Source organism: Rousettus aegyptiacus, unplaced genomic scaffold, assembly GCF_014176215.1.
Source record: "Rousettus aegyptiacus isolate mRouAeg1 unplaced genomic scaffold, mRouAeg1.p scaffold_m13_p_1, whole genome shotgun sequence".
NCBI lineage: Eukaryota > Metazoa > Chordata > Mammalia > Chiroptera > Pteropodidae > Rousettus > Rousettus aegyptiacus.
The window spans coordinates 123,496,172-123,522,056 of record NW_023416284.1 but is presented as its reverse complement, the minus strand read 5'-3'; the positions used below and the strand labels follow the sequence as shown (position 1 = coordinate 123,522,056).

Below are 25,885 nucleotides of genomic sequence, written 5' to 3'. Positions count from 1 at the left end.
AGATGCTCTGTATATGTTTGTTGACTCAAAATTGAATGATTAAAATATTTGACATAAAACAAAACTTTAACTTTTTAAAAAAATAAATTATTATTAAAAAAGCTATTAAAAACCTCTTTAAAATATTTAAAACTGGAAATATACTATTGTATTGTTTTCTGTTTGAAGTAGTATCAGAGTTGTTTCCAGGAAAGAAAAGAGAATAATATCATATTGTACAGCCCTAATAATTGTAATGTGTGTTGTTTTTTTGTTTGTTTTGTTTTTAGTGCTTGTATTTGGGTCATGATATTTTTTGCTTAACTCTTTGAATCATCATAAGTTTATATATTTTATTTCAGTTTGTATTTGTGTTCTCCTTTTCAAATGTTACGTTTGTGGTATCTGCTAAATCTTAAAATATAGTGCCTTTCAAATAGGAGGTACAACCAAACATCAAAATTGAGATTTATGGAGATTTGGAGAATAGCTACTGTGCATACTAATTATGTTGGTTACAATAGTTAAATAAGGAGAGACCCTCTCTTGGGCGTTGTGTTGCCCAGGTCATTATTTCCTTTTACTCTTCCATTCTCTCTTATCTTCCCCCTTTTTTTTTATAGATAAAAAGCTGACCACAGGATTATTTTTTTAATGTTACAACTCCCTCTTGTTTTAACTAAAGTTGGGACTTTTGTTCATTATAGTTACTTTTACAGTGATTTATTTGACCTGTTTCTGTGTTGGTCAGTTAGTTATTGGTGCAGGTATTATAGAGACCAGATGATGCTATAGAAATAAACCAACCTGTGTTGAATTATTTCCAAGATTATCTCTGGCTCTCAAATAAATAATGAATACTTAGTTGTGAAGTCCTACTAATACTTATATTAGTAACTTCAGAAAAATTATTGTGGCAATAGTAAGTTTTTCAACCGTGGGTCTAGTGAATTAAATGTTAAAAGTTCCTTCTTATGTAATTCCTTCTCAAATAGAATTGAGCCTATGTGTGTTTGATGTATGAGAAAGAAAATTGATGGTCCTTTGTATTATTTTATCGCTTTCAAATTAAACCAGATGTGAAGTTTTGTAACATACCATTTAATCCATTGTCAAATAGGCAATAGTTTTTCTCTGTAGTATAGTATACATGCAAATACTTTAATATACTTAGTTGTTAGGGTTTCCTTTATGATTAAATTAACCTAAATTACTTGCATTTTTATCCTTGGGCCTGTTTTTCTTAGTCTTTAAGTTAATCTCTTTAGACAATTTAGATTTTCCATATAGCTCTTTTGAGTTCCTTTTGGTAAATTGAGCTGTACTTTACTTAATTAAAAAATTAATCAGAATGAATATATGTTCAGTGGAGAAAACTTGGAAAACAGAGAACAGCTCAAAAATAAGTCTGTCTCACTGGTTATCTGCGCTTAATACTTTGGCGTATTTCCTTTCAGTCTTTTTTTTCCCCCTAATATTTGTCTACCTAGCCAGCATGGTAAGAGTGCGCTCTTTGGAATCAGACTGTCTGAATTCAAACCTGGGCTTCACCTCTGGGAAAGTTACATTTTGTCCTTCAATTTTCTTATTGGTAAGGAATATTCCCTTATTGGGGATAATAGTAGTACCTAACATAAAAGATGGGTGAGGATTAAATGAGAATATATGTGAAATAACTTGAATAGTGTCTGGTATGTAGTAAAGTGCTTAATAATTAACCTTTTTTCCCCCAAACTTGCCACATGTAATAGTGTTGTAGAGCCCTTTTTCTCCCCACATTGTGTATTAGATTGTATTTTGACATTTACACACATTGTTAATTACAGCAGTTAAGCCTTTTTCTACTATTAGATTCTCGAAGTTCTAGCACCAAGCCCTGGTCACTTTTCTCTTCATGGCCATCTTAAGGTGTTTGGCTTCAGGTATACCAGAACTTCTCTTTTGGTGACTTGTATAACTTTTTTTTTGTGACCCCCCACAATCATGTCTCCTTTTCATTAGAACATTTTCGTGGTTCTTTAAAATGAATACAATTGTGTAATTTTATGCCTTATCAAATACCTTATACCACACAACATATTTGATAGAAATTCTGAAATTATCACCATAGGTAGACAATTATTTAGATTTTGAATGAACTTGGAAAGTCATTTCTATTTAGAAATTGCCCTCTGAGTGCTTGATCATGGATATAATATTATTTTGTTGAGAAAAACTACAGTCCACCCTTATCCATAGGTTCTGTATCCATGGATTCAACCAACTTTGCTGGATCAAGAATAGTGGAGGGAAAAAGAGTTATGTTGCTGCTGATGTATACTGTGTAGTTACCTATGATGGTTGCATCTGTACTGAACATGTACAGACTTTTTACAGTATAACAACTATTTGCATATCATTTACATTGTATTAGATATCGTAAGTAATCTAGAGATGACTTAAAGTATATGGAAAGGTATGTGTAAGTTATATGCGAATACTATGCCACTTTGTGTAAGGGACTTGAGTATCTAAAGGGCGTCCTATAACTAATTCCCTGTCTAAAGGGGTAAATCAGTTTGGAATTTGTTTTCATGTGTCTTGGTTACATGTTTGTCACTATTTTTTTGTAGTTAACTCAGGTTTAGTTTTATAGGTTTTCAAACTCTTGTATCATAGTTGAGTTGTTAATCCTACATTTAGAAAGCCTTTATTAACGCAGATCATGGAGATTAAAATGAAGCCTAGGTACTGATCATCCAGAATTTATTTAACTCTTTTGTACTTTAAGTTAGGAACTGTTTATGTAGTTATTGATTATAAATTATAACTACTTTTGCATTCTACTTTCAGAAACTCTGGGGGCTTTCCCATTTTTTTTTTTTTTAACCATAATCACAGAATAAAATTAGTCAAAATATAGCTCAAAAATGAATTTAATATAAATTAGTTAAAATACTTTTCCAGTAAAATACTCATTTCTTATTTGAGTACCCTTTTTGTATCAAAAAGAAAGAGCCCAAGTTGTACTAAGATACCTTCTGAGTTACATATATTATATTCTCTTTGCCTCCTTATCTAATTCTTCTACTGGCACAAATTTGATTCTCCAGGTTTTGGAATCTACAGCCAAATGCTTCCTTCTTGTATTCATTATGCCACCCGCAGGGCTCTGCTTTCATAAGCTGGTAGAAGTTGTAGGCACTAGTTCTGGAACCTTCAGTTCTGTTTATTAAGGGGGAACAACTTTCTTAGACTGGAATACACATCGTATAGCATATTATATTATCCTTAAAAGTTAAAAAACAAAAACACTAACCTCTGCATTTTTTGTTAATTCATAGTAATTAAAATTTTTTTCCCAGCTCATCTTTTTAAATAATGGTTAATTTTGATCTTGGATAATTTATTGCAATTGTACCATGTGTCCTTGTCCATTTTACAAAGTCCTTAGTAGGACAAAAACTTCTAAATATTTTGGAGGGAAGTGATGGTATTTCTCCTTCAGTTCTTTCTTAATCACAGAGGTTTTATTATGTATTTTTCTGGCATCCTCAAAAAGTAGTTAACGATGTTTATTGCAGATGCTCTCTTCTGGCAACTACCTACTTTTCCCCATGAAATTTGGTTCGCATGGTACAGATTTGTTTAGGGGAAAAAACTAAGGTAGCTTTGATTTTGCTTATTTTTTTCTAAAATAGTCTACATTGAAAACTTAGTCCTAGCTGTAGGAAGAAAGCATCATGTTCCTGGATAGAAAGATGTTAGTTATTTATATATGAATAAAATTAAAATTATATTTCCAACAAATTTATTTTCAAACTTTTCAGTGATCAGATAAGGAAATAAATTAAGACACCTTAAAATGGATACATAATAAGAATAATAGCCAGATAAAAATTAAAACATCATTAATTATATAGTTAAAATTTTGGTTTTGGCATATAAATACACACCATCAGTGACCTGGCTAGAAATAGATATAAAATAATTTATAGTTTAATGGGCTAGAGAAGGATTAGTAAATGAAAAGGCTGGGACAAATGGTTGATTATTTGGAGGAGAAAAATATCTTTAGAGACTCACCTCATGATATATACTAAAGCTCCAGATATATTAAGGAGTTAAGTGAAAAAATTAAACCACAAAAAAAATAGAAGTGTAAATGGATATTGTACTCTTGGCTGGTGAGAAGACCTCATATTAAAGCAGTAGAAGAAATTACAAAGGAAAGGAAAAAATATTGGTAGAATTAACTGTAAAATTTGTGAAATCATGAGATGTCAAAAACAGCATAATATGAAAGTGAAGCATATTGTGGAAAAATGTTTCTAGAAATAAAACTGGAGAAATTGAAATTGAGAGAGAGTAACTTGCTTGAAGTCAACCACAATGTCAAATTTGAACACAGTATATTGAACTTAGAGCCTAGCTCTTATTTTTTTAAGGAATATAGATAGTATAGCTGTTAAACTGCTATTTATGGGGGAAATCTTTGGAGAATTTTAAAAGTGATTGCTTTAGATGACAGAATCATGGATTTTTCTTTATGTTCTTATTTTCTACATTGAATACACATTAGTATTATGATTAGAAAAATCAGTTCTTGAAAAATAACTAGGTATGAACTAGGGAAGTGACTTGTGGAGGAATTTGATTTGTCATCCTAGTGCCTTGAGAAGTAATAGATAAGAACCCACTGGCTAGATTATGTACAGTTATATCGGTCTTTAGGAAATCATGGCCTTTTATTTAACTTTAGTGATTAGTTAGTTCTGTAGACCTGTATACATATACTTTGTTTCAGAGACTTTTCTGAATGATTTGCTATGAATGACACTTGTCGCTATTTACTCCTTTTCTCTCTTCAGTCTTTAAAGAGACTGATATTTCAAATGCATGACAGTGATTTCTGGAATGTTTATTTCATTTACTGGTCTTTTTACTCAGAAAATTGAGTAAATATATTTACTTCTCCAAATTAAATCCATTTAGCAGGACAGTTGAAAGAAAGAACTATTTAGTGATATTTTGCTTCCATAATCTATATGATACAAAAGTCCTCCATTTTTGTTTTATTCCTAAACCTGATCATTTTATTCACATGTAATTTATTCATTAAATTCAGCAAATAAATATTGATTATCTAAGTGCCAACCACCATTGTCAACTCTTAGGCTAATCAAAGGAACAAAATGTAAAAATCTTGCCCATGTGGAGCTTATTACGTTATTGTAGAGGGAGGGAGGAAATAAACATGAATGTAATAAGCAAATAAATACATAGCACCCCAGGTGATGAGTGTTAGAAAAAGAACATTTATAGAGCCACATAAAGGTGGATTAGGAATTGTGAGTGGTGGTAGGGAATGGCTTGTAATTTTCAATGGGCTGATCAGAATAGGCCTTGTTAAGAAGCAATAGGACATCTGAGAAAAGACTTGAAGGAGGTCAAGGAATTAGCCAGCCATATGTGGAGTGATACTCTAACCACAGGGAGCAACCAATGCAAAAACCCTAAATTAGGAGCATTCTTGATGTGTCAGAAGGATGGGGAAGATTAGAGTGGCTGGAGCAGACCAAGTTAGTGGGGAGAAGTAGCAGGTGAGGTCAGAAAGGTAATGGGAGACAAGATTATTCAGGGCCTTGGTAGACTGATGTGTTAATAAATTTAGTGTTAGATGAAGAGCATTGCAGTTTTGAGCAGAGGAGTCGTGTCGCAGGGTGACCAGTTAGGTTGCTTTTGCTATTTACTGGTCTTAATAGAAGAGGTGACATTTAAACTGGTCTTGAAGGGTAAGAAAGAATTTGCCAAGTGAAGAAAATAAAGATTTGCTTTGTCAGGCTTATTTTGAGAATATTTCTCATCACCATACTTATGAAAATAAATGTACTTTTAAACCAAAATCATATGTGTTACTTGATTTAAACTATTATAATCTCATATAAAGAACTTATTCCTTTGTGACGTCATACCTGTTTAACCATGCTCATTTAGAAAATTGATGTTCTAGTTTAATAAAATTTAAGGAGTTCCTATAATCTAAGAGACTTTTCCTTTTTACTTAATCCAATTAGTCTATTAACAATTTCTTTAGAAAGCGAATAATTGCCATTTGCCTTTCTGCCATAAAACTATAACTCATCTTGTGTATCTTAACTAAGATTCATTTATATACTTTTTAATTTAAAAGGCGCTTTACTCAGCTGTGAAAAATATGAATAGGACAGAATTTCTGTCCTTAAGGCACTTTAGACCTGGTAAGGGTGGTAAACATTATGCAAATAGTATTGTAAAAGAAAATGTGAGTTCACTAAACGAGAGTCCTAGAACATTCTTCTTCTCTCTACCTTTGTAAGATTCTCTCTCCATACTGGTCAGGCCTTCTTCAAATACGACCTCCTCAGTCGAATTTTAATGTTAAACAGTACTTATATTTTCTTTTCTAACTCCCTGTATCAAGTTTGAATTACCAGCTTATTACCTGGAAATACTACATACTGCTCTCTCTATAGGTCATATATTTTAGGACAGTTGCACAAGTTTGTAATTTGGCTGAAAGCAAGGGTTTTTGCTAGGTACCTTCTTTTTTAGGATACATAGATAAGCATAACAAAGAGTAGTGTGGAATATATTTCTAACTAAAAGTTCACTTAATGTTACGCTTCTGGAAAATTTTACTTTAAAAAGTTGACTGTTACTGTGAAAGGAATATTCTTTTTTGCAGTTGACTCTCAAAATGAAAATAAAGATTTAATCCTAGTTTAGGTAAAGATTTGGTGAAAAATATGTTTAAAAGAGTAGTAACATTTTTTTTCTCTTAAGGGAAATATTTTTTGCATAGAAAATAATTTAATCAACTTTGTGATTTTTTTAACTGATCTTTATAACAAATTCACTTAAAAAATTCTGACATGTACAAGTTCTTGATCATCATGTTTTGATATTGTAATTATCTTTAATTATTTTTCTATACCTGAATGATGTTAAATATTTAAATAAAATTTGACATTTTGAGAATTTTGTCAATTTTGGATGGAGGGAATCAAGTTGTTAATGTTTGTGTTATATGCCATCACTTATTTTCTTGTGGAACAGACAGAAGAGTCTGAGATGTCACTGATCCTTAGTGTTTATATAAGATTATTTGCATTCTTTTTGGGCAAGACAATTGATAGCTGTGGTTTTGTGTTATTCTTGCTCTAAATCAGTTTGGAGCTAAAGTCCTAGAGGAGGATGCATTTTACGAGGCCTTTTCTGTGCATGAAGAAAAATGTATCAAAGCTTATTAGAAATTTATTGAATTACTGTTAACTTATTACATAACTAGCTGAAGTCTAAGCATGTTAATTCACAATTGTTAAAGCTTCTTAGATATTCTTAGATGTTAAAGCATTGTTACATATAATTTATTTGTTAGCAGCAAGAGAGATTCTCTATTAGAATATAAAATGATTGATGTAATAAAAACAGATAAGCATGATGTAATTATTCTTTGAAATATTTTTAGAGCCTGCAAAACATTCTTCTATATATCTCATCAGTCCCCAAGATTTTTTTTTGCTTTGAAATATACAAACATTTATTGTAAATAGATAAAAAATTAAATATTGATATTCTTAATAATACAGCTGAGATAGCTATAATTCATTAGCTTCAATTGCTAGATTAAATCTAGGTTATTAGTATTTGTAGATACATTTAATTCTTTGGGACTAAATTCAAGTGAAATGGTGCTTGCTATCCATCTAGTGCTTACTAGATGGCAGTCACAGTCAGAAAAAAAAGCCATACGTTAAAAGATAATCTATAGGTGAATACTGTGCCTGCAGATTAGTCAGCATATATTTATTGAGCACTTTCTTTATTCATAATTACAAGTATAGAAAATAAGTACAGTCATAATTTAGATGGAAGAGAACATTTTGGGCTTGAGTCAGCATATCAGGCTTTAGGGTAGAATATAAATTTCAGTCATTTCTTGAAAGATGGTTAAAATGAATGAGTGGGAAAAAGAGTACAAATAGGTTCCAGAGGAGGAATCATAGAGTTGTTTGGCAAGATCTCCAGTTTAATTATTTTTTAAAAATAATGCAATGAATCATTCCTCTGTCTTCATTTATTGCAAAATTTTTTGGAACATCATTTGACATGTCAAATTTAGAGTGTTCAGGAATTGCTGGTTGATGTAGAGTAAAAACAACTGGATTCAATTTTAACTGCTTTTGTCAGAAAACCTATCTCATAGGGTCCTTATAAAGAAATAATATCATATAATATCATATAGTTTTTAAAGAACACTAGCCAGAGAATAAAGAAGTCTGAATTTTAATTCTAGCATCATGCCTTATTTACTTTGTGGCTTTAGATTGGTCATTTAACTGAATTTGTTTGTAAAATGAGGATAAAAGTGCCTAACTTAATGTATAGTAGGTGAAATAATGTGTTTTTATTGACTATTTTGGAGATTTTTAACTGGGAGTCATCTAAATTAGAAAGCATCTTTATTTTTACCAACATGTAAGAAATTAGAATATGTGAGTTCTTAAGAGATGATAGTTAAGAAAATTTCTGAATTATCCTTATTTTCCCCAATTTTCTTGGTAGCGGATACTTTGTTTTCAAGGAGGCTGAATGGGAAATACAGGCTTGAGCGACTTGTTCCAACTGCAGTATACCAACACATGAAAATGCATAAACGAATACTAGGACACTTGTCATCTGTGTACTGTGTAACTTTTGATCGAACTGGCAGACGGATATTTACTGTAAGTAATTTTTAAAATATCTTAATTCATATGCGGAATTGAAGAAATATTGCTTATAGTTAAACTTCAGATAAAACCTTTTTTTTTAATGGAAAACTTGAAATTTAGGTAATTTAGGTTATTAAGCTTTTACCTAAGGCAGAACTTTATCCACATTTGGAAAGTTCCTGAAAGACATGTTATAGCACAGTCAAAGCTATATTATAATCCTACGTTATGGATAATTCAGCCTTATATCAAATATGCAGTTTGATGCTTTGTAAAATGTCATATCATAATTTTAATTCTAAACCAAGGGCATTTCCAAAGTTAAGCAAATTAGAAGAGATTATTAAATGTATCTTTTTATATTATCTGTAGAAAACCACTTGCTAGTCTATAGAAAATTTATCTTAAGATAGTAATAGAAAAAATTCTGAGTATATTTAACATGTTTTGCTTATTACCTTTTCTCTGTAACACATTACTCTTTAATATATCTGATGTATTTAAAGAAGGTCTTGAAGTTTATTTGTTATTGTTTCTTTTAACTTGTTGGAGAAAAGCACAGCTTTTCAGCTTTAAGTGAGATAACTACTTTGGGAAATATTTCTATTTTTAGGTGTCTTAACTATTAAATTCACTAAGGGTAATGCTTACCACACTAATATGGTTGTACTTATAATTAAATATTACCCTGTGAGCTGAAGGTAATACATTCATTCACAAGGCCCTTAATTTTCTTTGAAATTAGAAAATGGGAAATGGAGGTTAAAATGGAAGTTCCTATCTATGTCTTTGAAGAGAGCAGCTGCAAATTTTATGCAGTTGAGACAATTATAGATTCCTCTTTTAAGTAAACATGCTTGTAAACTGAGATTTATTTTTATCTACTTCTTTTCTACTTATATACCCAGTCATCTATAAAACAGCTAAACAACAGGATGTGGGGAAAGATTCTTAAACATATTTATTCCTTGGCTGTAATCCACTTCAGGCATTTGCAGATCATTTTCTACCTTAGTGTTCTCCCTTTGCACCTTCTCTTTTATCTCCATTGTTCTTTGTGAAGCAAAATGAAAGTGAAATTTTAAAAATTTCTGACAGGTTATTATTTTCAGAATGGAGAACAGGTATCTATCTCTGTTTGCTAAAGTGTTTGATATATCTTCGACAGTAATTTGCTCTGAGATGGTAATGGAAAATTACATTTAGCTTTTTAAGTTCAATATACTAATATTTAAATTCAACTCTCTATACACAGTAAATTCTGCATCTCTAATGTTTAAATGAATTCTTTCAATAATAGTAATAAACTGAAATAATTAGAAAGAAGCATTGCATTAGTTTTGTACTCCATTTTGGTGAGTATAAGTTATGCCATTGCATTGAGATTATAAAAAATATATATAACTTAATTTTTGATGTTCATAAAATACCTTGTGGGAATTCTTTCTTTAAAAATGATAGAGATGGTAAGCATTTGGTTATTGTACTTTGTGAAGCATTGCATGTGTTTTGATTTGAATGAGGTATGTAATGTAGAGTTTTTTGAGAGGAAATGCAGTGAAATAATGCCTTTGCTGTCTCATGAGTTTAGAGTGGTAGGTACAGATTTGGAAAGAGTCCCACTGTGAACCAGCCATTATTAGGAAATTTTGTCACCTTGTATTGTAAATAAAATTTTGTTCAAATACAGACATATTTAATTTATGTATTGTCTAAGGTTGCTTTTATACTGTAACAGCAGAGTTGAATAGTTACGACTGTAAAACCTAATATAATTATTATTTGGCTCTATATAAAAAATTGCATTCCCCGTTAAAGATGTATAATTCTGTTTTTAAGAGCATTTGATTTAGGGAACAGGAATGATGTGTAAAGAAGCTATTGTCAGATTATTTTCCTTTAGTTGAAGACAGCTAAATAAAAATCAGTCTCATTTGTAATTTTTTTATAGGTGACTTGCAGTTAGGATTTCAGAATATTACATTGTAACAAGAAATGCTAAGGTATAAGCACTGTTATTTAAATTTTTCTTGTATTTTTATGATTATCACCTTAAGTGGCAGGTGAGGTACATATGTGTTCATTGTTCACACTACTTTATAAAGTGGGATGTCTGGTAAGTGTTCCCTCATTCTACTGGGAACACATTAGCCACTGACTAAATGCTTTGAAAATCAGTCTTGAAAACTGGTAAGATAAGGCTTTAGGATAGTAAATCATAATTGACCAATGAAAGTTTCCTGTGAGAGAGGACACTTGTTATTTATTGGAAGAATAATAATAGACCAACCAGTATTTCCTATTTATGTATTTGATATCTTAGGACCTTGCACATTTATTACTAAAGTTCTTATGTAGATACATTTGAAAGCTTTTTCCAAGGGACTAATTCCCTTGAGTTCTTTCTGAGTAGGAACAGCTAGAGGCAGTATATATGCATAGCACTGTGATTAAGAGCCTTAGCTTGACATTAAGGTGCTCTTGGTTCAACTGACAGCTTTACTGCTTCCTTGCAGTGCAGTTTGGGCAGATGACCTCATCCCTTTGACCTCCAGTTTCTCATATCTTAAAAAAAGAGGGAGGGGAATAGATAACAGTACCAACCCACTCGAGTTTCGTCGGATTAAATGAAATAATTCATATAATTTGTATGGTACAAGATATATAGTAAGCATTCATTAAGTTTTACTTGCTGCTATTAATTTTATAGATTGAAATAAATTTTATCCCATTTTCTTATCCAACTAAAACCTTATTTATAAATGCTAAATAAGGTTTAAACTGAAATTATTGGAATTGATAGGAACATTTACCAGCACTTTGTACTAGAATATTTTTAATAATGGATGTTTCCCAGTAGAGTAGTAATGCGAGGAACCCAGGGAGAGAGAGAGCGTAATTACCAAGTCATACTTGCTCTCTAATTCTGTCTTAGTTTTGGAACTTTTGTACATGGTTTCAGAATCATTGCCTCAAATAGTATTTACCAAAGAAAAGCAGAGTTAATTCTCTCAGGATTAAGCCATTCACTCAAAATACAAAAGTACGTTGAGGGCCATATAAGATTTTCACCTCCATTTCAGAAACAAAATATATCTCTCTTTTCAGATAAAGGCAAAAGAGCAGAAAATGTTTTTCATAAATACAATAAGTTGTAATAAAGACTTTGAGGTTATGCATTCCTTTTAACAAACTTGACTCTTTTAGGAGCCACTGTTCTAAACACTTAGGATATAGAAATGAAAGATATAGTATCTATCTCTGGAAAGTTTACAGATGGTCAACAGACAGTATTGATAGAAAGTGATAAGATAGAAGCTGCAGAAGATAGGTGTAGGAGAGAGGTACCTAATCCAGTGTGTAGTAGGAGATGGTAAGGGAAATTTACTAGAGAAGTGACACCTAGGCTGAGTTGAGCTAGATGCTGCATACTTAGAGAAAGGCATTTGTAAACTTTTGGAGAACTTAATGTGCAAATTGTGTATTATTATTTATGGCAAAGAGTAAATGTGGACCATCATTAAGAGCTAGAGATGTTGGAGTGAGACAAAATCATCAAGATCCTTTTGTGATGTAGGAAGGGGAGTGAGTTTCTTCCCTGAAGGCAATAGAGAGAAAATGACACATTTAGCCAGAAGAGTGGGTAGAATTTCTCTTTAAGGATCCCTTTGGCATTATTAAAGAGGATAGATTGAAACTAAGTCTATATACAGGGGAATTGGTTCTGACGGTGATCCATGAAAGAAATAATCAGGGCTTAAAAAGAGCCACAGTGGAAGTAGGGATGGAATTAATAGATTAAAAGTAGAATCTCTAGGATTTAAGAAATTCACTTGAATATAAGGAGGAACAAGAAGGAACAGTTTAGGATAACATGTTTTAACTTGTGTGACTGGTTAGAAAGTCCAGTCACTTTGGGGATGGATTTAAGTGAAGAAATTCGTGAGGGTGGGACATTTCGAATTTGAGATCCTCTTGCAGATAGCAAAATAGAAATGCTCAGCAGGCAGTGGGAGCCAAGAAGAGAGATCTAGGCTAGAAGATTCAGCTTGGGGATCATTGAATATGGAAATCGACTAAATTATTTCATATGTATGTAAGAAAAGAAGGCTAAAACTTGAACTTTTAAAGCAGCCAGAGACAAGGAGAACTGCCTAAGAGGCCAGAGAACAAGAAAAGAAATGATGTCTTGAAAGCCAAATATATAGTATTTCATGAAGGATAGAAAACAAAAGTAAAATTAGAACTGAAAAGCATCTTTTGGATTTGGCAAGGCTATTAATGACCTTGACCTAAGGTTTGTATTCTTTATGTGTTTCGAGGACATGAAACAGAAAGGCTGAGGAAGTTTTCCAGATTGAAGAAGACGGAAGAGACAACTAAATGCAACGTGTTGCTGAGTGGGATCCTGTGCTTAATAGGAAAAGGGAAACATTGTCAGGATAATGGACAAAATTTGAATGGGACCTGAGGATTGGATGGCTGTTTTATCAATATTGATTCCCTAACTTACGTAGGTGTTGGTCCCTGTTTTAGAGGAATAAATTCAGAGATGTTTAGAAGTGAGGGGGCAGCATCAAGTATGCAGCCTATTCTTAAATGGCGCAAAGACAAATGGTAGTTTTGTTTTTGTTTTTGTTTGTGTGTATGTGTGTGTGTGAGGGATGGGGAGGGAGAGAGACAGAGAAAGGGAAAGAGGGGGAACTAGATAGGAAAGGAAGAATGGTGATGATGGAGCAAATGTAGTGAATTTTTAACAGTTGATGAATCTAGGTGTGGAGATAGGAAGACATTGGTACTATTGAAAACTCTGAGTTTGAAATTCAAAAATATTTTTTTGAAGTGCATGGGAGGTATTGTAGGGGGTGATGGTGAATATTTAATAAGTTTGTTAGTAATGGAAAGCCAGAGCTAGAGTATGGTAATTTTTAGGAAGATAAATTCTTGAAAAATTGTGTGAGTAAAGGGGAAAGGCCTAGGAGAGCTGACTTAAAGATGTGAGAAGAAATAATTGATATGCAGCGGTCTTTAAAGAGGATGGGTAGATGAATAGTTGAAAATGGAATATATAAAGAGGAGTTTATTTTGACTATTTAGAAAGATGGGTTCACAACAAATAGATCCTACTTGTCAATGTGAAATACTGTATATGCTAAGAGTCTTAGGAAATGTGATTAGATTCTAGAGGTGAATGATAAAGCCTGGTAACAGGAAAAGAGTGATGAATACAAACCAGTTAGGGATAAAAAAGATTGCTGACTAGTCCTAGCCTCCCCAATAAATAGAAGATTCACTAATTTGGAATGTTGCAGATTTAGTATGCTTATCTTCTTCTCCATAATTGGAACAAGATCAGTGCAAGTGATGATTAGATTGACACAAGGTTAGTCATTGATGGTTTAGGTGGACAGGAAGTGAGAAAATGGGGCATGTGTTGAAATAATTGACACTGAAGTTTAGGGTAATTCGTAAGGGAAATGAAACAGATCTGATAGATCGGTAAGAAAGAAGATCAATGGTCTTTTCTTGAAAAAAAAAAATTGAACTAGATTTAAATTGTAAGCAATTTTTAGCTGCCTGAAGAGTAGGGTACTTTTTAGCTTGGATAAGAAAATGACATTGTAATATACATGGTGTTTTTAACATTTAATTCTGTTCTAGTGACATCAAGAGGTGAAATCTGACTTACAAAGCTATATGGTATTAGCAAGAGAAATTAGAATTTTCCTTGTTGCTTATGCCAAAGAATGTCATATTCCCCCAAGTTTAAAAACTATATAATTTCATTTATTTTCATGTCATCAAAGCAATAATCTTTGGTCTTCACGATTGATGCTTCTCTTAGGGAAAGGTTTACAGGTCTGCTTTATAATTTTAAAGTCTTCTGAGCAGAAGTAACCTGTTGTAATGTTTCCAAGTGTGTGCAGTGTTCTGCTTGTAGAAGTCAACCATTTGTCATTTATGTTCAGTCTTATAAAGTATGTTTTTCATCATTGAACAGTTCACAGAGTTGTCACCACTAATCTTAGCTTTTAGTTTAAATAAATAAATGCATAAATAGTTCAATTGAGCCCTTTAAAATTTGCCTTTCAAAGCTATTAAAATTTGGGAGTATAGACTTAAATTCTGCTTTAGTTTCTGTACAGAAGTAAAGCAATTCAGAGCCCTGTGTCTGAAGTTGTTTCATAATGTTTTCATACAAGTAGGTAGTATATTTTTTCTAGATAGGACATTTTTCCCTAGATTTTAAGGAGAATTTTAATTCCCAAGGGCATGACCAAGTAGGAAAGCCATGTTAGCTTTTTTTGAATAATAGAAAATTTGGGGGGGAATAAACAAAAAAGGGGATTAAAGTATTAGATCCAGTTGTATGCTGGAAGGGATGGTTATTGGTGCCACTGTCTCCATAGTCTACTTAAAAATATTAAAAGAAAATGATTCTGGAGTAAGTTTTCTTTCTTTGTCCTAAGCTAAGGAGAATGTTGCTTTTCTTAAAGGCTCAGAGTTTTATCATTGTGTATATGACTTCTTTAGGTGTGGTGGTGGAATAAACAAATTTATAGTTAATTCAAAGTAAATTCTTATGCTTAGGCAAATCTAAGGTTTATTTTAAGTCCTGCTTTCTTGTCCTGCTGTCTTGTGTTTGCTTGATATTAAGAACTAGCTTAATATTTTAATTTGATTTAAAAATGAATTCCAAAGAAGCATATTCAATTTTGCACTTAGCCAACTCATGGATTTCTTAAAGCTTAATGTGGCTAAAAAAGTATAGTTGGCCATGTCTTGTCTGTTTAAAAGTCTTCACTAGGTACCAGGTTAAATTCAAACTTCTTCTCTTTTTCTTTTAATTCAAATCTTAACAGGAATTTGTAACTATTATAGTCTTCCTCAGATAAAACCTTTTCAGCTTAATTTTTTCTTATTTCCACTTATAGTTTGTAGTGCCAGCTTTTCTCACCTAGCCAATCCCACCCCAGTCGTAGGCAGCAATATCTAGATGTTATTCAACAGAAATGACTACTTTGTTTTCCTTTAGGCATTGGAGCTTTGCTGAAAAATTTTGTCAGCTGAAGTTTTTCTAAATTCATTGTTGATCACAGACCCCTTTTCCTTTTTCTTATTGCTATTATTCCACCGTATTTCTAAATTTTTTTTTTTTTTTTTTTTTTGGTTCCTTCTTGTGTTTTCTCCTTTCTGCCTTTTAGGAAATAATCCTTAGATATTGGTTTTATTTGTTAATCATTTCATTTCTTTCCTATTTACTTTAAAATTACTATCTCTACTACACCTCTCTCACCTTCCTACATCTGAGAAGCCTGTGTATTCTTTCTAGCAGAGGACAACCTAGATGCTTATTATGTTGTTGATCTCATCCCTTTTGTTATTCACATAACATAGCATTGCTTTTATTTTAATGTCCATAACTCTTTTTTAACATTGTGATCGAAAGACTCTGTCCTACTCTGATTTATTACTGACTTTACTGACATTTGAGGTAGGCTTTTGGAAAGAAAGTTAATCTCAATTCAGAAATTTTCCTCTACAGTTTGTAAAGAATTTAAAAAGAATTTATTTATCCTTTACATTTAATTTAAACACATTTATAGTGCTTTTAAAAATGTTTTCCCGGTAAATTTTTATTCTGAAGTCCTTTTTGGTCAATTATTTATGTGTATATATTTCTGATAGTAATTTAAAAATAACTTAGTTGAATTTATCAGATCATCTTTAATTTCACATTCCCATAAAAATAAATTATCACAATAAGTGCTACATGAAATAGAAATTGCTTGAGGGTACTTTTAGAGCACTGTTTGAATTCTTGGAGGGAACAGAGGTGAGGATGGAGACAGCATACTATAAGGGTCCTGGGAGAGAATAGTGAGAGATTTCTCTGAAAGGACAATCAAAGATTTCTCTCCTGCAATTTATTGGAAGAAAAGAAAGGGATAATAGACACTCAGGGAAAATGTGCATAGTGGTCTTTTGTGTGTTTGTTTGTTTTTTTAAATCATTTCTCTAAATAGAACAAAATTATTAAGTAATATTAAATTAATGAGATTACTAAATAATGAACCCAATAGGAATATAAGGAATATAGAGGGACTTTTTGTTAAGTTTTAATTGGTAAAAAGTTGCTAGAGGCTTATTTTAGATCATAGGTTTGCCACTGTTTTAGTAAAGCCAATATTTTGGTCAAAAAACTGGATGTTTTTTTTTTCCCTATTAATATGAACAATATGTGAAGCATCTTCTATAGTAGAATGTAGAGCAAAGTCTTATTTAGATATATAAGAACAGAATGTTATGTCAGTATTATAAAGCATAATGAGATTTCATAATTTTACTTTTTTCATGTATTCTACCTATATTGGCATAATTAAAATTTTATTTTTATTGTAAATGTAGGTCAGAGCCAAATATTGCTTTAATTTTTAGAAGATAAATTAAGTGAACAAATTGACCTAAATTGTGGAATTTAGAGAAATTGAGAGTTGAATGAATGATTTAAAGCCTTTTTTTTTTTTTTTTTTTTTTTTTAATTCACTAGGTACCTAGTATACTTCCCATGTAGTACCAACTTTCTGGAAGTCATAGTCTAACACAGCTCCTTTACTTCCCACAGATAGCAGTAATTTAATCCTCATCCATTTAATGTTCCAAACAACTGTTGTATCCATCTCTTCTGATTGTTCTTTTTTATAATAATCTCAGTTTTATCACCCATTCTCTCCTGCCTGTATGATTTTAACAACTTTCAACTGATCTCCTACTTCCTAGCCTAATTCACAGTGATGCCAGGATGATCTTTGGAAAACATAAATCTGATCCTGATAGTTACCTATTGATAACTTTAAGTGATCCCCATTTTATATCTTATTTCTTAGTATATCATAAAAAGTCCTTAACAGTTTTTCCTGACTTCATCCTCATGCCTTTACCTCATACTCTAAGTTAGCTTACAGACTACCTGCAGTTTCCTGAAGTATATATTCACATTTTCACGCCTCTGATCATACTTTTCTCTCTAGTTGCCATTGAGAATATTTGTTCTTTGAAACTGATAAGAATATCATTAAAATAAGAATAAGAATACTACCACCAACAAAACTATGGTAGATAGTCCATATATGACTTTTAATATGTGCCAGGCACTCTCCCTTCATTTACTCATTTAGTTTTTGCAACAACCCTATGAGGTAGGTACAGATAAGAAAACTAAGGAATAGGAAACTTGCCCATTGTCAAGCATCTAGAAAGTAGCAATGACAGGTCATGAACCCACACATTTGACCCTAAAGTCTGTGATCTTAAGTTACTATACTACATTGCCTCTTCATGTGTAACACTCTTAAATATCACTGCTTCTGGATTTCTCTCCATCTCTCTGGAAAAACAGGCTGCTCCTTGGCTTGGATCTCATCTTTATAGCACTTAGGACATGTTATTGCACTTACACATTTCTGCTTTGCTTAATAAAGATAGGAATACTGTATCTTTGCATCTCATTCTTGTATCTCCAGTGTTCGGCACATAACTTTAATTACAAGGCAAATGGATACATGAATGCATGAATCACCAAATTTTAAAAGTGGAGGGAACCTCAGAGATCATCTAATTTAACCTTATTTCATAAGGTGAAGAGCCTAAGATTAAGTGAAAGGGATGGTAATACCAGATTTTAGTGTGGATAATTTATCAAAGTTAAGTTTTGTTACTAGTCTTTAGTGGTTGGTAACCTATTTAATTTGCTTCAAAGCTCAATCAGAAGGACTGGTTTATAGTTAACTGAAAGTATTCTAGGTTGTGTTGGTAGAGTCTGTTTTGGGTACAGCATTTAACATGTTCTTTTCTGTTAATACTGTGTGATTTATATGTTGTATCTATTATCAGATTGAAGTAGGTAACTTGTCTGTATCATTCGCTTTTGTAGAACCTCTAAATACTCTCTAATGTCAAATATAATGGTGTTTTTTTTTTTAAAAAAAAAATTAGATTGGACGATTGCAAAGAATTTTAGCATATGCAGCCTTTGAAAACTGCTGATAAATTTTGAATTTAGGGAAGAGATATATGAAGTTAATGATCTGTACTTTTTTTAATATTTAAAACTTTTTAATAATGAAAAATAGAGGGACATAAAGAGAGATTGGGAAAAAATTATAAACTTAAAACTGTAAGATAAATAAGGAAAATTAGAGAACAAAAAAAATAAAAATAAAGCCCAGAAGTTCTAATCTCTAGCTGTATGAAATAGAAATGTTTATTCATAAATACAGATATTCGTAACAGTTTTTTGCTGAGCTTATGCTGCTGTTGCAAAGTAAACAGTTTATTTTTGTTGCCTTCATACATATAAAATTTTTTCTGATAATTGGCTTCAAGTGATTTTATATGTTTATTTAGCTGAAGATCAATGATGGGAAACTCATTCTTTTTATATTTTTAGTTTTCTAGGAGAAAAAGCCCCAAATGAGCTTTCTTTCATTTTTAGTATTGTATATTTCATTTGTTTTGCAATTACAATTTTGTTTTGCTACTTCAGAAGTTTATATTTTCAAGATTTCAGCTAGAGGTTACCGTAGATGGTGGGTAGGAGATATAGGTAAATATTAGTTGTTGCTAAAATCCTTCTTCGCCTGTTAGATTTGGGCACATGGATATTTTTTATAAGTGAATAATTTAATAAAATAAAGAGCCTTATGTAGAAGAAGATTCCTAACACAAGTATTTAACATGTTTCACTAAAAAATATAATTTTTCAGGAGTGGACATGACATGATTTCTTTATATGTGTTAATATTTTGAATTAAAATTTAGGAAGTTAATACTATTAATATTCATTCTGATTTAAGGGTTCTGATGACTGTCTTGTGAAAATCTGGGCAACAGATGATGGGAGATTATTAGCTACTTTAAGAGGACATGCTGCTGAAATATCAGACATGGCTGTAAATTATGAGAATACCATGATAGCAGCTGGAAGTTGTGATAAAATGATCCGAGTCTGGTGTCTTCGAACATGTGCTCCTTTGGCTGTTCTTCAGGGCCACAGTGCCTCTATAACGTCACTACAGGTAGTTGTTTTAATCCCTGAAGAAATCCTTTTTGATTATAATTTAAAGTAAATTTTTTAATAAGGCACTTTTATAATGTATTGTAGAAAGCCAACTAAAACGAAAGGAATATTTCTGCTTTCTTTATAAATACGTGGACTTTAATTAACTTGGTAGTCATGACTATCAACTCTGGGCATTTTCTAATTCTGTTATTGATGCTATTTGTATGGTGAAATGGGTTTATCATTTGGACTATGTCACTCTTCTTGTAAAGATTTTTTTCTTTGATTGTTTTTCAGTTCTCGCCATTGTGCAGTGGCTCAAAGAGATATCTGTCTTCTACTGGGGCAGATGGCACTATTTGTTTTTGGCTGTGGGATGCCGGAACCCTTAAAATAAAGTCAGTTGCTCTTTTATTTCATAGATGTGACATTGAAAGCATAAATGTGTTTAATTTAGTGGTTGACATTGCAAAATATATAAAGTTAATAGAAATAAATTTCCTTTTTCTTCTTAAGTAAATAACATTCATTTTGACTCTTCATTGACATTGACCTCTTTCATTTCTATGCTTCCTTTTTTTCATGCTTCAAAGAAAGTTTTCTCATGTTAACATGTTAGTTTCTTTTTTTTCCTAGCCCTTGCTCTTTCCTTCAAAATGTACCTGTTCTATTACCACTCATTTTTTCTTTTAAATGATCATAGGTCTGAAACCACTCTATATTCGATTATTATGGATTGTGAAAGTTGTACAGTGCATTCTGGTTAAGGTTGAAGGTTCTAATTATTATTGAAAATTTCCTCCAATATGACAAAAACTAGGTCAAAACGTATATTAAGTAGGGCTTTAAATGTGATCACTGCCTTGGAGCATGGAGCATCCCCAGTACATTGCATATGTATCGGAGCTGGTATCATGTAAAATCTCTAATTTTTTTCTTTAATATGGTTGATTATAACATTTAATATTTAATGCCAGTAGTATTAACACATGACATGTAATCTAATACAATTATACAATTTAAATATTTTACCTATTTTCCGTAGACTACTATTTTGAATGAACATTATAGTTGATATGAGTCATATAGTCTTAAGATTTTCACTAGGTTAAGAATAAGATTCTTATTTTTTGGAGTCTTAGAAGACATTTTACATAGTAGAAGATAAAGAGAGATATTTAATTAATGTCTAATACTGAAAAAGTTAGGTTATTGGTGGTATACATATACCACAGAGGCATCACCTGTTTTGCTAGTGTGTTCATGTTTACAAATGATCTATTTCCTTATGTATATGTACATTCTATTCTACTTTATCAAAAACCGAGAACCTGTTAAATTTCATTAGAGTAATTGTAATTAATAACTATAGTCTGGTGTGGCAGTGGCTTTGGTATTGTTTTATGTGTGGATTGTTGTGTAATCAAGAGCTTCTACAAAATAGAGTTTCCACAGGATCTGCTGATCGTGACATGTAATGATTTTGAACTTGTTTTTAGGAAGGGAGCCATCTGTCGCTTCTTATTCAATGCCATCCTTCTGTGATTGTTTTTTAAAACAGCTGATTTCTGGTGTTGCTAGTCCCTTTGGGATATTTTTAATTTGTTTATTTTTTTGTATTGTAGTCCGAGACCTGCAAAATTTACAGAGCGCCCTAGGCCTGGAGTTCAAATGATCTGTTCTTCTTTCAGTGCTGGTAAGATTTTATTCTCCCTAATTTTCTGCTTAAAGTTATACATTAGAAAGCTTCTAATGGAACACATAAAATTTTGGATAATATTTACTGTTGTAATATAAATCATATTCTCATATATATGCCAAAAGATGGAACTTAATTTAGAAATATTCGAACTTTGCTAGAGTTTAGTTTATATACTCACATGACTAATATTTTTCTTTAAGATCATATGCTGTGGTAGAAGAGAGTAAATAGTTTCAAAATTTATTCTGTTAAAGAATAAATCTTTGAGTAGTTACCTTGCTAGAAGAAAGATATTTTGAATCTGCTTTATATTTTTGTAGATTTTGGAGGTGTCTCATTGCTAAATAAATTTGATTGATATTTGTACAACTTTATTAACTACTTTGTTCCAGATTTTTCTTATTTGCTCTTTAAAAAGGAGCTGTATAACAGTGCTGACATTTCCAATTAAGTTTGAGTTTATGCAGCAGCATTTTGAATGGATATGAGAGTCTTTTTAAACAAATTATGTTCTAGAGATCTGAATTGAATTGATGAGAAAATGAAATGAAACACGAATAGATTTAATATTTAATGTTCCTGATACCAGTTCCACATTTATTTCCAGTTTTACTTTATCTTTTCATTTCATAATTGTGGATAGTAGTAGTACCTAAGATAAGTGATTGCAAACTGATGACATGAATCTATTTTTGCCATAGTAATATTTAAACATGTTTAATTTCTAACTTCTGGATTTCCTCTGTTACTTCCTTCTGTCAATGACACAAAAGTCGTCACTATACATGTGTTCATAGTACTCCGAATGCAATTGTACATAGCACTGTTTTCAACACTATAGGAGAGTGGTGATTCCGAGGAGAGAGTAAATTGAATATACAAATAACTGTAATGGAAATTAGAATATATGTGCTACAAGACAGAGTCTTAATGAGAGTTCAGAGGAGAGCAGGCTCATTTGATTGCAACACTTGTAAAGACAACTTAACTGTGAAGGTGTTGGGCCCTAAAAGTTTGATAGAATTTTAACAGATGGGAGATAGGACAAGAGAAGGACTTCAGGATTTAAAAGGCATGTTTTCTAGTAAGGATAACTATTAATTTTAATATGATAAGATTATATAATTGGTAAAATCATTTGTAGTGGAAAGCTTTACTTCTGTAAATATTTAAAAATTCATCATAGTCAAAGCCATGTTCACAAACTTCTTAATTAGATTCAGGTTAGATGTATTTCATACTTAGGATAATTAGGAATAATTTTAGAGTAAAGTATTAATCATTCTGTATTGTGGTAATCTTGCTTGCATTGCATTATCTCATTTTTAGAGATTTTGCAATTGCATTTTACTCATAAATATTTGCTGTTATTCTTCAGGTGGAATGTTTCTGGCCACAGGAAGCACAGATCATATTATTAGGGTTTATTTTTTTGGATCAGGTCAGCCAGAGAAAATATCAGAATTGGAGTTTCATACTGTAAGTATGGGTGAAAAGAATTAGATGAGTACAGTTTAAATGAGCCTAACAGTTTATATTCAGGATCCTCTTTCTTTATCTGTTTACACATAGGACAAAGTTGACAGTATCCAGTTTTCCAACACTAGTAGCAGGTAAAATAATATTTTTATTTGTCAAATTTAATTCCAATTTTAAAATTATGAAATAAAGACAGTTTTTATAGACAGATTTTAATTAGAATTGTATGCAAATTAACCACCTAAAATAAAGATCTTGACCATTTATACTGAAAAGTAAATATAGCCTTCACATGCATGTAAACATGTTTATGTTTTATTTGTAATAATGTTAGTTTATTTGGCCACTTTTTATAATAGGGACTTTTACCTACCCTGTATACTTCCTATATATATCAAAATGTAGGGAAGCTTTTTAATAGAGATTAGAAATGTATCACAATGTAATATCTGAGGCACAGTTGTTTGTTGATGATAAACTTAGATGACATTGTATAAAGTTTTGCATGTTCTTGTTTTAAAATGAAAGAAAAGTATTTCTAAGTATCTTGTGTAAAACAAGTCATGTTCATTAATACTGAATGGAAAATCAGTACTTTTTGGAAAATATTAATTCTGTTTCTAACGTAGTAAATATTAGCTTTGGATCACTTTTGAATGTTATAATGAGACTTAACCATGCATATTAGAATATGTGTATATAAAAATTTTAAAACCTATTAAGTTTCAGAAGTTCTTAAATTTGCAGAGAATATCTGATAGAATAATCTTTAATGTATTAGAATGCTATGAAAGTAAAGATGAGTGCTCTCTTTTTTAGAATATTGAAAAGTATAGCTACATTTTTGTAAAACGTGATTTTTCTTTGGGGGATGGGCTCTTTTTAATACAGGTTTGTAAGTGGGAGTCGTGATGGCACAGCGCGTATTTGGCAGTTTAAACGAAGAGAATGGAAGAGCATTTTGTTGGATATGGCTACTCGTCCAGCAGGGTAAGAGATCAAATTTGAAAGAATATATAAATATAGGTAGATCATTTAAAGTATGCTATATTACAGGTCGCTGTGACTCAGCCTATAAAAGTATATATTATAATCAATGTTAAAATGATTATAATAACTATAGAGGTGCTGTTGTTGAAAAGCTTTAATTTTTATGAAATGATTTTCTGAAATAACTCGAGAGTCCCTGCTGCATTAATGACTTTTTCAATTCACTTTTGTTAAGGGGATGATAGTGCTGTAAGAATAGTTGTAGATTTCACACCTTTTTTTTTAAAGCAGAGCATGTTATGTTCCGTTACAAAAGGGTGATGTGGTATATCCAGTGTTTTTCTCCAGCCAAAAGAATTGTTACAACTCTTAACCGTTAATTTGGTCTTAATATCATTTTTTTCTATTGGTATTTGTGTACTTGGATGGGAGAGAAAAGCAGTTAGGGTACGACAGCAGCAGTAAAAGATGGAGAGTATGCGAGATGACCGTTCATGGGTCCAGAGTTAAAGCAGTGATATTTACGCAATATTATTCTATTACTAAAGGCTGGAATCCTGGATTTGCTGACTCAGTGCAGTGATTTTTTGCCATCATTCTATATTTATTCAAGCTATTTTTAATTATTGTTAAGTGATAGTTATGTTAATAAATATAAATTATAAGAAAATGCATTTAGATTTTCGTCAAACTAGCATTTATAAATAATGTCAGTTTAAGCTAATACTGCTTCCATCACTTTTAGTCAAAACCTTCAAGGAATAGAAGATAAAATTACAAAAATGAAAGTGACAATGGTAGCATGGGATCGACATGACAATACAGTTATAACTGCAGTTAATAACATGACTCTGAAAGTTTGGAATTCTTATACCGGTCAACTAATCCACGTCCTGATGGTGAGAAAAAAGATTAGTTTTTTTTTGGTATAATTGAAACATTGTAGAATGTATTATTTTCATCAAGGAATAAAGTCTTTTATGTTAGCTAAAAACTCAACTTGCTAGATAAGTAACAGGTCTTTTCAAGAGATTGGAAATATTTTAAAATGCAGTTAAACAGATTCGATTTAATAAAATACTTGCTGTTTTTTAGTATGTAGGGCTGCATCAGTAGTATTCTGTTTTCACTAAATGATAGCAGAGCCCTGGACAGTGATATTGTCTCAGTGTCATTACTATACATTGATAAATATAAAGATTTTTGCCACTGTAATGACTTAAAACTCAAATTCTAGAAATGTTTTCATATTGACATTTAATTGAATTTTCTATTCCTTTTTTAATATTTATAATTCTTTGCTACTTCAAAAATATTTCAGGGTCATGAAGATGAGGTATTTGTTCTTGAGCCACACCCATTCGATCCAAGAGTTCTCTTTTCTGCTGGTCATGATGGAAACGTGATAGTATGGGATCTGGCAAGAGGAGTAAAAATTCGATCTTATTTTAATATGGTAATTATTAGTCTCTTCATAACTGTTAAAGATTTGGGGACTCTTTGACTCAGGTACTCTGCATATCACAAAGGAAATCCATTTAAGAATTGGTTCGGACATTATTTTGACTAAGTTTCAAAAAATTGCTTATTCCACATTTTTATTTAGATGCTAAATTTAAAAGAAAACTAAATGTACATAATAAATACATGAATGCTATGATAACTAAGCTAGTTTTTAAAATAGTTTAATAGCAAACCTTTGATGAGAAACACAAGATAAAATATAAATAAGACAAAAGTTTGGAGAACTGTAAGAAGGAATTATAATAAATGTGTTGTACTTCATTAGTCAGCCTGTAGTACAACAATTTAATTAAAATAATACACTTTTTAAAATTAAAGCCAAAGAATCAGGCATTCTTGCCTTTTACCAAGTTAGAGTATGTTAATCAAGTTATGTTAGATATTTCTTTGGAATTAAGCCTTTTTCCCTCCATA

General features: G+C 31.4%; 1 protein-coding gene across 2 annotated transcripts in view; it reads left to right on the top strand.

Annotated features, from left to right (window-relative positions):
- LOC107517039 (pleckstrin homology domain interacting protein) overlaps positions 1-25,885 on the top strand; it is a 112,077-nt gene that overhangs the window by 22,470 nt on the left and 63,722 nt on the right. For both annotated transcript variants that reach the window (XM_016157348.2, XM_036219642.1), the window contains exons 7-15: positions 8,566-8,726; positions 19,571-19,792; positions 20,074-20,174; positions 21,402-21,472; positions 22,857-22,957; positions 23,051-23,091; positions 23,849-23,947; positions 24,693-24,846; positions 25,269-25,403. In XM_016157348.2, the coding sequence (XP_016012834.2) occupies positions 8,566-8,726; positions 19,571-19,792; positions 20,074-20,174; positions 21,402-21,472; positions 22,857-22,957; positions 23,051-23,091; positions 23,849-23,947; positions 24,693-24,846; positions 25,269-25,403 (1,085 nt within the window). The remainder of the gene's footprint in view (positions 1-8,565; positions 8,727-19,570; positions 19,793-20,073; positions 20,175-21,401; positions 21,473-22,856; positions 22,958-23,050; positions 23,092-23,848; positions 23,948-24,692; positions 24,847-25,268; positions 25,404-25,885) is intronic.